This window comes from Zosterops lateralis, assembly GCF_965231275.1.
Source record: "Zosterops lateralis genome assembly, chromosome: 1".
NCBI lineage: Eukaryota > Metazoa > Chordata > Aves > Passeriformes > Zosteropidae > Zosterops > Zosterops lateralis.
Genome location: NC_139762.1, coordinates 145697379 through 145711178, shown reverse-complemented (window position 1 = coordinate 145711178; position 13800 = coordinate 145697379). Strand labels below are relative to the sequence as shown.

Here is a 13800-nt window from a genome sequence, read left to right as displayed (position 1 = left end):
TAATGCTAACAATTGGAGTCAGGGCAGTAACAGATTTCTTATACAAGTTTTGTCCTGTGTGGATAGTGAAAGGCTCATTTTTTTAGCTTGGCTAAAGACACTGTTGTGACTCTGAATGCCTGGGGTGTGGATGTGTGAGCGTGTCTGTAGGGAGAGGCTCTCATGGAGTTCTGTACATTTTGCAGGGCAGGGGTGATATTTTGCTCTACATTGGTAGGATGTGGGTGCAACAGGGCCTGGAGCCTAATGAAGGGCTCTGACCACTCCTGTGCTATGAACAATTATTCATAAATGGTGTTAGAGAACTCATAAACGGTGTTCTGTTCCTGTGATAGATACAGTAAGTGGGTAACATGTTGTTCTCATGTAGCAACATATGCTTTACATAATTTAGTAATGCAGTACTTTTTATAGGCTTTTAGAGTAAAAACAGGAAGGCGTGTTATTCCACTCTGTTCCACAGCTCCTACCCAAGAATTTCTGTATTTGACAGGAAACGCAGTTTGTAGTGACACAGCCAACTATTGTGCTTTATCTTTAGAGCAACATCTTTTTAAGTTGTGTTACAATATCCATAGAGAAACAAGCAGTGCTGTCTTTTGTCTACAGCCTTCTGTCCTTTGGTATATTCTTATCCATAAGTTGGCCAGAAGCTCCAGTCAAAATCCTCTTTGTCAAGCAAAAGTATATGGAATTGGTGGAAAGTAAAGGACATTTTAAAACATTTAAACTTTCTAACATAGATCTTGATTATATGAAGTGGGTTTTTTTTAATAGCAAGAGAACTGTCCTCTTCTAACTATCTGATTTTGGTTGAAAAATACATTTTTTTAGTGTTTCTGCTGCGGCGAAAAGTGAAAACTATATTGCAGCAAACTGAAGAGGAAAAACACAAAATCCCAGTGAAAATTTTATGAGGTTTAGAATAATGCCCTGGAATGTGAAGCAATGATAGGAGGCCATTGCAAGGCATGGGGGGAAAGAATCAGCAGTATTTTTACCCTGTTGTATAAGACGCCAAAGTAAACCTGCTTGGTTTATTTAGAGAGGGTCATACTATAAGTTTGATTTATTTTCTTAATCTTGGTAGGTAAAACCACTGTGAGAGGGAAGGCCACAGGGTGACTCTCACGTTAATGGGCTTCTTGTTTTCTTTCAGGCGTGTACACAACTGCTACAAATGTCGTCAGTGCAGCTTCACAGCTGTTGACACTCAGTCACTACTAGAGCACTTCAACACTGTGCACTGTCAGGAGATGGACATCACTACAGCCAATGGGGAGGACAGTCACGGCGTTTCGTCCATCAAGGAGGAGCCAAAAATTGACCTTAAGGTCTACAGTCTGATTAATCCAGACCCCAAAATAGGGGAGCCCATATCTGACAGCATAGTGAAGAGGGAAAAGATAGAAGATAAGGAAGTGCTCAAGGAGAAAGGCTGGACTGACAGTCCCAGTGATGATCTTCGCAATGTCACCTGGAGAGGAGCAGACATTCTGCGGGGGAGCCCGTCATACACACAGACCAGTCTAGGCTTACTGACCCCCGTGTCTGTTGGCCAAGAGCAGCCAAAGCCTTTAAGGGATAGTCCAAATGTAGAAGCTGCCCATCTCGCACGGCCCATTTATGGCTTGGCAGTGGAGAGCAAGGGTTTCCTGCAGGGTGTCCCAGCTGGAGCAGCAGAGAAATCCGGGCAGCTCACCCAGCCCTACTCTGGATCCGGGGACGGCAAGACAAAAGACGAATCCCAGTCCTTATTACGGGTAGGAAACTTTTTTTTCCCCTCTTGTTTTTTATGATTGCATATATGATATGTTTGATTGGCTGTGCAAATGATTTCTTCAGGTCCGGAGTAACGTGCTTGGGGTTATTTTAGGGCATGGAAACCAAAAAAAAAATAGGTCAAGGAAAGACTCAAATTTGTGGAGCCAAACTGGCAGGTAAATTTTCCAAAGTGTTCACATAAAGCAATCTGTGTATTGATGGAGTATTAGTAAGCTTCTGCTTTTGCTATTTAGCTCTGATTGAATTTTGTTTAATCATTCCTGCTAATTGTGCAGGTTGGTGATGCATTTGAAGAAGGGAAGTTTAGAGCCCCAGAAGGCTGCACAGCTGTTACACTAAAACAACTAATCACCTCTTAAATTTTGTGGTGGTGTGACAGTTTGCACTTAAGCAGGATTTCATATTACTACACATCTAAGAATATGAAATGTGAGGTAAATATTAATAAAAGTAACCTTTTTTTTGTGAAGCAACATAATTATATATCAATTTTGACACTTGTCTGGTTGCCTTGGAAGCAAAGGAAAAAGAAAAAGAAGGAAGGCTCTCATGTGATAAGAAAAGGCAAATATTTATCACACCAAATAAATCCTACCTTTTTTAAAAAACAAAAGCATCTGTATACAAGGGACTTTCCCTTCCACCAAGATGTGTTTTTCCCACTGCAGAGAAAACGGAGGTTAGAAAAGATCTCACATTGTGAGGAGCTGAACAGGGAGACAAATAAATGCTTTTCTTCTGAAGTCATCACATGTTTTCAGGAGCTGCTCCCTATCTGAATTTATAGAAACTTGCCACAGGAGCAGTGAATCTGCGGGCACAGCTCACTAGAATGGAAGTGATGATCTGCTGGTTTCCTTTTTTGTCTTTTATAACAGTATTTCTAACCATAGCATCATAACCATAGTGTAACTTGTAAAATTAAAAAGGAAGATAAATGTTTTATTCCATGGTCTGCTAAGATTATACACAGGTATATCTGTCTCTGTACATATAGATGTCTTAAAAGCCATTTTAAATGAAGTCAGTGATGTTAAAAATATTGCAGTTGTTCTAATTATAAAACAGAGTGTGTGTAATTTAAGCCCTGCATGCAATTTAGGGGGACCACAAACTTTTGTACCTTAGTTATTGTTCTCAGATTTTAAGTATATGAGAAGTAGTTACAGTATGATAGGTTCCTTGTTGTTAATCTGTATGTGTGCTCACTGTGGATGGCAGGATTATATTTCTCTCCTCCATTAGGAAATATTTATTAAAATACATGCATAAGCCCATGCAGTGGAATTCCTGCTGTACATACGATGTTAGTTACATCCCACTTCAGTTCTTGTACTGGTTCTTTACCACATGCAGACAGATTCCCCAGAGGAGCCATTTAATCTGTGGTGTATCACAATACAAATTATTATTTTCACTTATTTTCAATTTTTCAAATATTTTCATTTATTTTTTGACTGCCAGAGGATGAAAAAAACCAAACAAAAATTTGCAAAGGAACATGGTAGTATGCAGATTCAGCTCTATAAAGGTCTTAATTTGGTTGATAGCTGAACCTAAAATCTTAGTAAACTGTAGAGTAAGGCCATTATATTACCTGTTTTAGGCACTGCCGAATGTAGAATGGGAAACTGTATGCTAGCTGCTTCTTACACCCTTTTTAAAAATAAATTCAGATGCTTTTTTAAAGTCTGTATACAAAACTACTTTATATATTTTTTTTTCAAATTAGTATTTAATCAATTTGGAAATACTTGGATCACTTCTGAGTATGAAAAACCTGTATCTTCCATACTTTCCTGAAAAAAAAAAAAAAAGAAGTCTTACTTTTGTATATTAACAGTGCATATAAATTAGTTCCTTGCATTGTGTACAACCCTCCTTTTCTTTTGTAATTATTTATTAGCAGAATATGTTTACAGTGACTGATAAAACCATATCAACATCCTTCAAACAGGAATTACTTCTGTGTACACCTTTAGCTGTCTCAGTCTTTGAACTCTGTTGTGCCAAGGACTTGTTTACATGTGTCTTTTCCTTAGTGATAATATTTGGATTTTCACTTTTCTTTGAAAATTGGGCGAGTTGCTTCTGTCAGCTTGAATATTTTTTAAAAAACTGGGGGAAAGGAGATTTAACTTTTTTCATCTGCTGAACAGAGTCCGTAATCTTACATATTTCATCATGATTGATGGATAGAGAAAGCAAAATGAGAATTGGAACTTCTTGAAGGTAAGGGGTGATCTGAAGGATAGGAGATGTGGAAGTGTGATTCAGTGAGCGATATTAGTTCTCTCTTCTTTTCAATCTGTGAAAAAGATCATAGAAATGCAACTCCTTTAATTTGCTCTTGATTTAGTTTTCTGCAGACAGAGTTATGGGATGCAGTACTGGGGCCATAAATAAGACAGAGCAATGGTCAGCTTGACCATTGGGAGCTTAGTGTCAAGGATTATCTGACATACAGATATGTATGCCTGGAAGCTCAGTTGGCCCAGAGAGAAATAAAAATTCTTCAGGAAAGAACTTACCGTCCATTCTTGAAAAAGTTAATTCTTGTAGTCCTCTGAAATAAAAAAAAAATGTCTTGTGTTAAGCAAATCTCTCATTATTGTCTGCTTTTGCCTACATTTATTTTTCTAATATGAAATAGCTAGTAGGAGTAGCTAATGCTGTCTAAAAGTTGGTCCTCACTGAAAACAAAGTGTTAACTCAATACATCCTTCTAGTACCATATAATGAATGCTTATGCAAAACACTGTATCCAAGGACAACTGGTGACTAGGAAACAAAACCTATAATAAAATCACTGTGGACACCTTCATTTTTTTCCCCCTGAAGATTGACACAGAGGAAGCCAAAAATTTGGGATTACTCAGTGAATAAACACTGAGAAATGGACTGAAAAAGAAAATTCGTAACACATCCCTTTGGTTGTACTGTCTATTCAATATTTATAAAGTGGTTCTGCTTATTACAAATGATTTGTAATGATTTGACAGTAGCAGCAATACTGTGTGCTTTTAATTTCTTACTTTCTTGATGATGGGGGGGAAGGCAAAGTGGAGATCAGGTTTTTTTCACATTTTTTAAAATAGACAGAGGTTGATTCTGCAAGTTTAAAACTGATTAGCATTTTGGTAAAATATCAGAGATAATACGAATCAACTGGAGAAGGGGTAAAAATGTACCATAGCCCACAGAAATTATTAATGCTTACAGGAGAATTAATTTTTGGAAATTGCTTGGAGTAATTTTCAGCTTTGGATGTTGTCTAAGCCATTTATATGCTGTTTCTTGCATTCCTTCTGTATGTGATGGCCATGGTCCTTCCCCAGACTCTGTGCTACTGTAGATTGTTTGTGGGAGTCATTGGGGTAAGATTTCTTTAATTTTTAGAATCTGAAAGACTGAATTGCTTGTGACCATTCAGGAGCTGGAGAGGATACAAACACACATGTGCAGTGGATGCACCTTTATCCATGAGAATGCTTCCAAGCCATGTGTGTGTAACAGAATCTTTCTCAGGGGCTTGGTACACTTCTGTGAGTAGCTTTAATTTATTTTTCTTATTAAAATATTTCCAGCATCTGTACTTACAGTGAATCAGTATGTTTTGCAAATGGGAATTACCAAAAATGTACCTCAGCGTGGTACAATGTGGACATTATTTCTGCTCTTCCTTGGAGTAGCTGATTTTCTAGTTTAAAGATTTGTTGATACTGGAAGGTCTATTGAAATGCAAAAATGTTCCTTTTTTTGGGTAGCACATTGGCAGCCAGCAGACTCCAGGCCAGGCAGATTGTTTAATGCTTTGACAGTGCAGATCTTGGACAGCGGGAACTTTTTGCTAAACTGATTCTAAATGAAGTGTCCTGTTTTGGTCTGTATGGACACTGCAGAATAAAGTATTCCACAAAATGGGGAGTTGTAGCCTGAGCCTTCAGATGTATACACAGGCCTAGTCAGCCCACCTAAAGGTGTTGGTATAGATGTTGTAGTTTAGCCAGCAGAGAGGCAGTAATAACATAAGTCAGTGTGTCTGTCCTGCGGGGTCACATGGACCTGCAGACAGCAAGATTACTTTGTGTATAAATCATAGTTCATGGAGGGATACCTGTACCATCAAAGGGAAGGAGATTGTCATGTTATTGCAAAAGTACTGTGGATTTTTATCAAAGGCATACTGCAGGCTGTAACATTAAATATGTAACTGAGGTTATGTTAACCTTTGCTATGAGCATTTTATATGGTGCAAAGGATAAAATCGACTGTTCTATTAAACTGAGATTATTTTGCACCATAATGATCAGACTGTTTACACACTACAGGAAATAATGGTGTTTCAAAAAAGTTTTCATTTACTTTGAGAAGAGTTTTTTTCTTTTTTTCTGTGATATTTGCACTTTTGGTATTTCATATGGTGTTCTGGCTAAAGCTGGTCATACAGCTGTAAATTTGGGGGTGATAAAAAAATTAGAAAAAATTATTTCCTCCTCCCTGTTTTGCATTCTCCTACGTGGGTGATAGCAGAGCTAATTTAAAAATAAACAATTGGTATGTAAGTATTAAATCTACATATAATTGATTTGATATCAGTGTAGTAAATATTAGACACAATCCCTAGTGGCAAATCATCATTCCTCCTGTTAGGTGGTGTCTCCTGTTATCATACACAGAGCTGGATGCAAGATAGCTGCAAAGCAGTGGAAATGCTGAGCTGTCCTTTGTGATTTCTAAAGGACTTCTCTAAGCACATACAATTCTTGGCCAGAAGGATAACATACATTTGAGGTATAACCTGCCTCTCTGATGCTAGTACAAGTATTGCTGCTGCTGCCTTTAGTGGGAGCACAAGAAGCAGCATGAGAAGGTTCAAGCATGCAGAGTGGGATCTTGGTTTAAATGTGATTTTTCAGTGGTCCCTCCAGGGTGACAGATGGAAGTTTTTGCGTTCTTTGGAAGTTTTTGGCTGTTTTGCCTTCTATGTCCCACTTCCAACAACCTTCTCATAGCAGCATCTTAATAGTATATCTACAGAATTAAATTCAATGCATATAATTGTATCACAGTTCTTCCGTTTAAGTTGGTGTAAGTCTTGGATACTGCATGTCATCTCTAAGCAACTTCAGGAAAGAAAAAGCAGCCCTTTAAACAAGAAACATCTGAAATAGTTTCTCTGTAGCTGCATCTCATTTTTTTCCCATTTCCTCTGACTCTGTTAGAGATCTTTCAGGAAGTATTTATAGTCAAGGCCATTCATTGCCATACGGGTCCTCTAATTAGCTGAGGGGAACTCAGCAGGCACTGTGTGTTACTAATGCACAGAGCTCTGGCAGGTCAGAGAGCTGACAAAGTCTTTCATTTTTTTTAAAGGCACCTGTTTCCACAAGTCTCTGCCTGGGGAGTCAGTGGGCTACTTTTTTTACATTTAACTACATCCTGGAAAATGGCAAGAATCCTCCAATAAGGAAAATGAGAAAATAAAGTTAGTACTTGAAGATAAATTGTTTTGAAGCTTCGTGTTTACCGTGCAAAACCGAGGAGGGTAAAATCCCTGTGCTGGTGAAAGGCTGAGGAAAGAATCTAAAGTAACTTTCTGAAGGTTTTCAAGTAGTTTAGAAACAAACATGTACTTGGCTGCTTTTAGCAACTACTGGAACCAAACCCACAAGAAATTGAATGTTTCGCATTACTCATCCTGACAGTGATCAGATAGGACTAGAAAGTAACTTTTAGAAAAATGTTAACCTGCCCAATGAAAGGCATGTTTCTGGTTTTTGTGTGGGGTGTGTCTGTCATGTGGTGAGACAACCCCACCTCATCCATGTTTACCCACCCGGCAGGGCATTGGGTTTTTTTTCTTCGTTTTTTTTTTTTTTTTTTTTTTTTTGGTCTCCCTTTACGAAATGCGGTCTGGAAGGGAATTAAGTGATAAAATCATTATTTGGGTGGGGCACGGTAATAATGCGAAAGGGCAGCAGCTACGTCAAAATCCTTGAAGAAGAGGTGAATCAGTATGTGGAACAAAGGGCTGGGGAGATGGGTACGGGCCCCCAGGCCATTGGGTAAGCAGCAGGGCTTATTGAAGTTGCTATGATCAATAACAATGATTCAAGCTGGGAGAACCGAGATAATTCTTGATTTAAAACAAGCTGCTGCATTTGGGTAGATGAGATGGTAACGCAGATGAGAGCAAAGGAGTGCTGTCTTGTATTGAACAGAGGGGCCAAAACAGACTGACAATCAGTGCCACATGAAATTAGCTCAGTTTTATATGTCCCTTCCTAGTTCAGGTAGGAACTCTCTCTCTGGTCTGGTATTTGGTGTGCTGCCAGAGGTGAGAGCGAGAAGGGGCCGTGCGCTGTTCTGGGTGCCCCATGCCTGCACCTGGCCTTGGGTGGAGATAACCTGGTGGTGCATCCCTGCCCTGGGGAAGGAGGGTGGGATGCCCTTGGTTCCTGGGCACGCTACTCCTTGGCAGCCCCCACTGCTCTGTCCTGGATGTCTGGGCACAGAGGGGGCCCCTGACGCTGTCACCGGCCTGAACAGCAGCTGTGGGCGCTGCAGAGGCAAAGAGTGCAGCAGCAGCAGCTCCCTCCAGTCTAAACAGTCCAGAGAACTGTCAGTGCAGAGCCCTGTTTAAAATGGGAAGTAGGTGCATGCAGCTTCTTGCATGATAACTAAATTAAGGAATTAGTTGAGCTTTACCGAAGTTTTGAAAAGTTAAGTGCAGCTATAACCATTATGCAGCCCTGTTATTATTCTGTATTGCCAATAGTACTTAGCAATGGATTGTGTACCTGGAGTGAAATGGAAGCTTCAATTGTATTTAGAAACTGAGGGTAATCTTTGCCAAACTGGATCCAATAAGAAGCGCACATTCATGCTTGAGGACAGAACTTGCTGCTAACATGTAGATTTTCAATGGAAAATTAAATTTCACAGATGGATGCAGGCAAAGATTGTACATAATTCTATTTTTGCCTGAAGTGCCATGGAGCTGAACAGTGAAAATCTATGTGAAGATACCTCTAGCATCTGGAAGTGCAGACTTGCTTTCTGTACGGAATTTCAGATGATCCTCTAGATGTATTTGGTAATTAAAAGACATAATAAATACACTTTCAGAGGAGGGATCTTATGATAGGCAGCAAATAAATGTTTAATTTATTGGACAAAGAAGGGAGCATTGTAATTATAATTGATTTGAAGAAATCCAGATGCTATCCACAGCTGAACAAATCTAAAATGGTAAGGATTTATAAAGAGATTTATGAATAAACAGCGCGCATACGTGCTGGGATTTTTGTCATGGGGGTATCTAGGGCTGATAATACAGCCAGTTAAAAAGAACAACTATGGAAAATAGTTGTTAGATGAACAGATGTGTGCTGAAACAGAAATATACATATATGTGTGTGTGTGTGTGTGTGTAAGACATGAAAAAGATTTTCTGGAATGTCTTTTGTTACCTTGGCACTCCTCAGAATATGCATATGGTCACCTTGGAACTAGTCTTAATTTTCAAGTCTCTAATGCAGACCAATTGATTTAGTGAACAATTTCCTGCTTAATATAATTAATTTACTTCTTCCACCAAGTTCTGTTTTTAAAATGAGGCTTTATAGGGGATAAGTGGTTCTTTCTGATGTTTCTCTAAGCTTTTTTTTTTTAGTAGCATATATATTTTAGAAAATCTTAGTCTTTGTTGTAGTGATATAATCATGCATGTATGTAATATGAATCTATAAATACATGTATTCCTGTTGCATATTAACCTTATTTAGAGTTCATATAGGATATTATTTTTTAGCATAAAGATGAGAGGAAGAATTTTTTTTTTTTTTTTGCATTGTGTACAGTATTAGGTTTCTGAAACAAATGGAGTGCTGGCAGCCCAGGTTGTGCAGCACTGCAGGCAGCTTGTGACCAGCCTTGGAAATCTTTGCTGAGTTTGTGTATCCCTGGTCTGCCTGAGACTTTTCAAATCTCAGGTTGGTGAGTCAGGTTTGTCCTAGTTAGAGGGTTAATTTCCTATGATTTCTTGGCTACTCTAGACCTTTGTTTCCTAATTCTGTCTGTAAACTGGGAATTTCCCGTCTAAAGGGCAAGTGTGAAGAGAGATGTGTTAAAATCTATTGTGCAACAATGCTGTGATAGTCAAAGCAAGAAGAGCCTGATTCATAGGCATTCTACGTCAGTATTGGTGGTTATCTTCTCTGAGTGTGATGATGCAAACTTTTTCATGAATACCAATGAGAGAGGAAAACTGAAAAAAACAGATTTTAATTTTGACTTTGCTAAAATTTCTGTTCTTTCCTTCGCCTCGTGAGGGAGGAAAAAAAAAAGCAAAAGCAGGAATTTTGGAGCAAGACATTTGCATTTCTTGGTTGACTTTGACCTCATTTTGGTTTATGTGCCTCTGATGTGTATGGTAGCAAACTGCACATTTTCACTTATGGGAAGAGCTCTTTTAACAATGGCTTACAGTGCAGTCTTTAATCATGTAAGTTGCCTCCAGCTCTTACTGAGAATAAAATTCCACCCTCTCCATTTTCAAATGGGTTGTACTATCAGCTGTTTCTCCTTGCAAGACTGTCTGTGGTTTGAAAATAGTGTTTAAATTTAAAAAGTGAGGAAAAAAGAGAAATAATCAGAACGTTTGTCAAGAAATTTGCTATTAATGGGAATGAGGAGCAATGCAAACAAGCTTGAAATGAGTTTTAATTCACATGTTATTCTGGGAGCCTACAATTTCTGGTGAGAAAATGGCATATTTTAGGTCTATTTCCTCCAGTTTTTGGCATGGAGCAATGCCTGTTTTGTTCAGTCAGATGTTCAAGTGGGAATTTTGGATGCTTAGAACTAATTTTAGTAGGTGGGGGGCAAATTTATTATGATTCTACAAATAGGGTTTGATCACAGCTGCTTCATTGCAATTACAAAAATTGGCTTTGAATCACTTAAACTATATTTACTGGTTGCAAAAAAGAAAAATCTCATCTATACAAAACTGTCTTGTTGCTCTGAAAGTTATAACATTTATATACACAGTGTTTTGAATTTGACTTGATCACGTTCCAGATTATTTTCATGCCTCTCTCCCCCCCTTGCCCTAACAGTGATAATGTGCTGAAATGACTCTCCCATTCTTTCCAAGTTAGGGTGAATTTCTGAGCTTGTTCTGAAATTACAGTAAATCACACACAGACCTCTTAAGACTTATTAAAAAATGTTAGTAACTTCACTGGAAGTTGGGCACTTCAAAGCTCTCACTTCACCAGTCTGTACATGACTAAAAGGCTGTAGGGCAAACACCACAAGGTGAAAGCTTACAAATCAAAGCAAAACTTAATATACTGCTATTATCCCCTTTATAAAACATATGGAGAATAATATCTTTACATATTTATGAAGTTGGGTTTTTTTTTTCTGATAGTAAGTGCTTTAATGTTCATGGATTTATGAATTTGGGTTAGAAGATACTGGGTTGTATTTTATATTTCTTCGGTGTTTCATGGCAGCTCCTCTTTCAACCCAAAATGGATGTGTTCCAGACCTGTTTTAATGTTCGCATTGTGCAGAATAAATGAAGTCAACCTGTTCCTTGAGAAAAGTGTTTTCTTCACAATTCGGTTACGGGCTCATCCTGTGGTGATTATTTTGACATTACTCCCTGCAGCTTATGAAGAAGACACAACATCCATAAAGCTCTCCACTGACAGCTATTACAGTATTACTGAAACCCATTAATATTTGACTGAGGTGTCATTCAGAAACTTAAATATTTCCTTCTGTTTAGGATTCTCATAAACCCTATGTTATAAATGCAAAGGCAAATTTCAGGTTAATAAATGACAATTTATTAACAACAGAATATCGAGCACCTGAAAAAGAGAAAAACCACAAAAATAGGAAATTGTCAGCGCCGCGCTGGGTGGATAGAGGTCCGCACCGATGTACAAGACGCCCTAGTCCACTCCGGTGCAGCTTTCAGTCCTCCGTTTTATAGGATTTTTCTGCCCTTAGGCAGTCCAGGTGTCCAAGGTGGGTTGAATAGTCCGGATTTCTTTTCGATGGCCCTCCCGGATCTCATCAAGTCTAGCTATCTCATTCCGGGAAGGCTCCTTTCTTATGTCAATTCCAAGAGTCTGTCTTATGTTGATTTCATTCCGCTTGTGGCACCAGAAGGTTGATGAGATTGGCATCGTCGTCAGGAAGGAATTTCTCCTTGCCTTGGCGAGGAAGTGATTCTTATCAGGGTTGGCCAGTGTCTTTGTCTAAGTTGATGATCTTCGTCCTGTCTTTGCAACTGAGATTAGCAGGCTGAGAGAGAACGGTTACCCTTCTACTGGATTTTACAATTTTACTTTAGCTTTATTTCATTATACATCGAATTATTACTTTATACACGAATTTTTACCCTATTTTTATCACACCTACTTTATGCAGGCCTTTAGAGGTGGGGAGAGTTAATGGAAAATGTGATTAAAATCTTGTAGGCTTCAAGGCTTGTAAATATCTTGGCACCTACTTATGTTTGTGTGCGTACATGTGTATGTTTACTAATTTTAAATTAGGCTAAAAATCAGAATTAAATGAAAAAAACTAGATTCATATTTAAATTAAGAGTTAAAAAAGGTTTACTACTGAAAACCAAATTTCTATAATTGTTTAGCAAAATGATTTGTAGGACAAATACTAAGAATTTTTAAATAAAGAGCATGTTACAACTTTACTGATTTTTCCATTACAGAAAATTATGTTCTGCTTAGCAGAAGTTTTAAATATATCTTTCATGCCTTTAAGACTGTAGTCTTAATCATCACTTAATTGATTTGCCTTTGTCTTCTAATAGTGAGCTAAAAGGTTGAAGGGTCTTTGCAGTGGTTATCTGTAACAACTATCATGTGTGATGTAGGGACTTAAAAAAATTAAGAGGGCAGTTGATGTCTGTTAAACTTGGACCCTCAGTTTTTTGGTATAAACAACTCCTCACGTTTTAATTAATCCTCATGACCAACTTCATGTATCTCAGGAGAAGTGTTGTATTCAACTTCCCTGCCCCAAGCTGGCGTTGTTGTAGACCTCTAGGCAAAGCTTTTCCTGAAATACATTATTTCAGTGAGCAGATAGACAGTTTGGAGTGAAACAATAATCACTGCTAAAAGTATTTGAGAGCTTTCTTAGTGATACACCTCCTTAGGAGGTGAAGCATAAACCATTTTGGACACCAGTCCCCCAGGTACATCACTGGTGGAAGGAAAGAATATTTTTAAAAACACTGAGTTGAGAAATATTTTATCTGTGTTGGTTCTGTTGGTCCCTGTCAAACAAATTTTGTAAGTATTGGTAAGTGAACTGGAACTTCATCCAGCAGTCCACACCAAAAGAGGTCCCAAGAGCCTGGAGAGCTGCTGGATGTACCCGGTGTTCTGCCTGGCTGTGAATGCCTCTAGACCCCTGCTGTCAGCTGTTTTTATCAATATAGGTCTGCTTCCCTCTTTGCTTGGCCAGATTGCAAAGAAAGTTCACTGAAATCACTCTTTCCTTGTCTTCTTTAGCTTGGTTTGGCTCTCTCCCTCGTCAGTCTTTTATGGAACTCACAGTTTACTATAATACAAGTCATTAAAATTCTCCAGATTTGGAGCTGTCTTTGGAAAGAAATTTACCAAACCATTCATTTTGTTATGAAAACTGTCCAAGCTTTCTGATCTGCCTTTCCTAAAATATACATTGTCTGCATTGTCTGCAAATGGAGTCTTTCTGATGGGAAGAGATTAAGCAGAAGTGTCTCAATCTTCTTTCTCAGCATCTGTGCTGTGCTGTGCCGTGGTTGGAGCCGGGGAGCTGGTCTGCAGGCTGTGCTCTGACAGGTTTGCTCTGGAATGCCTGCACACAAATGGCCCTTGCCATCTGATACCCTTCCGACCAAAAATATTCTCATGGCCTTGCTTGCTTTCATCAGCACCACTTAGTAAACCTCAGCCAGTGGAAAGGAGACATGTTGGA

The 13800-nt window shown here is 38.6% G+C and overlaps 1 protein-coding gene across 3 annotated transcripts in view; it reads left to right on the top strand.

Moving 5' to 3' along the window:
- TRPS1 (transcriptional repressor GATA binding 1) overlaps positions 1–13800 on the top strand; it is a 211792-nt gene that overhangs the window by 63295 nt on the left and 134697 nt on the right. For all 3 annotated transcript variants that reach the window (XM_083861715.1, XM_083861716.1, XM_083861714.1), the window contains one exon: positions 1160–1763. In XM_083861715.1, coding sequence (XP_083717841.1) covers positions 1160–1763 — 604 coding nt within the window. The remainder of the gene's footprint in view (positions 1–1159; positions 1764–13800) is intronic.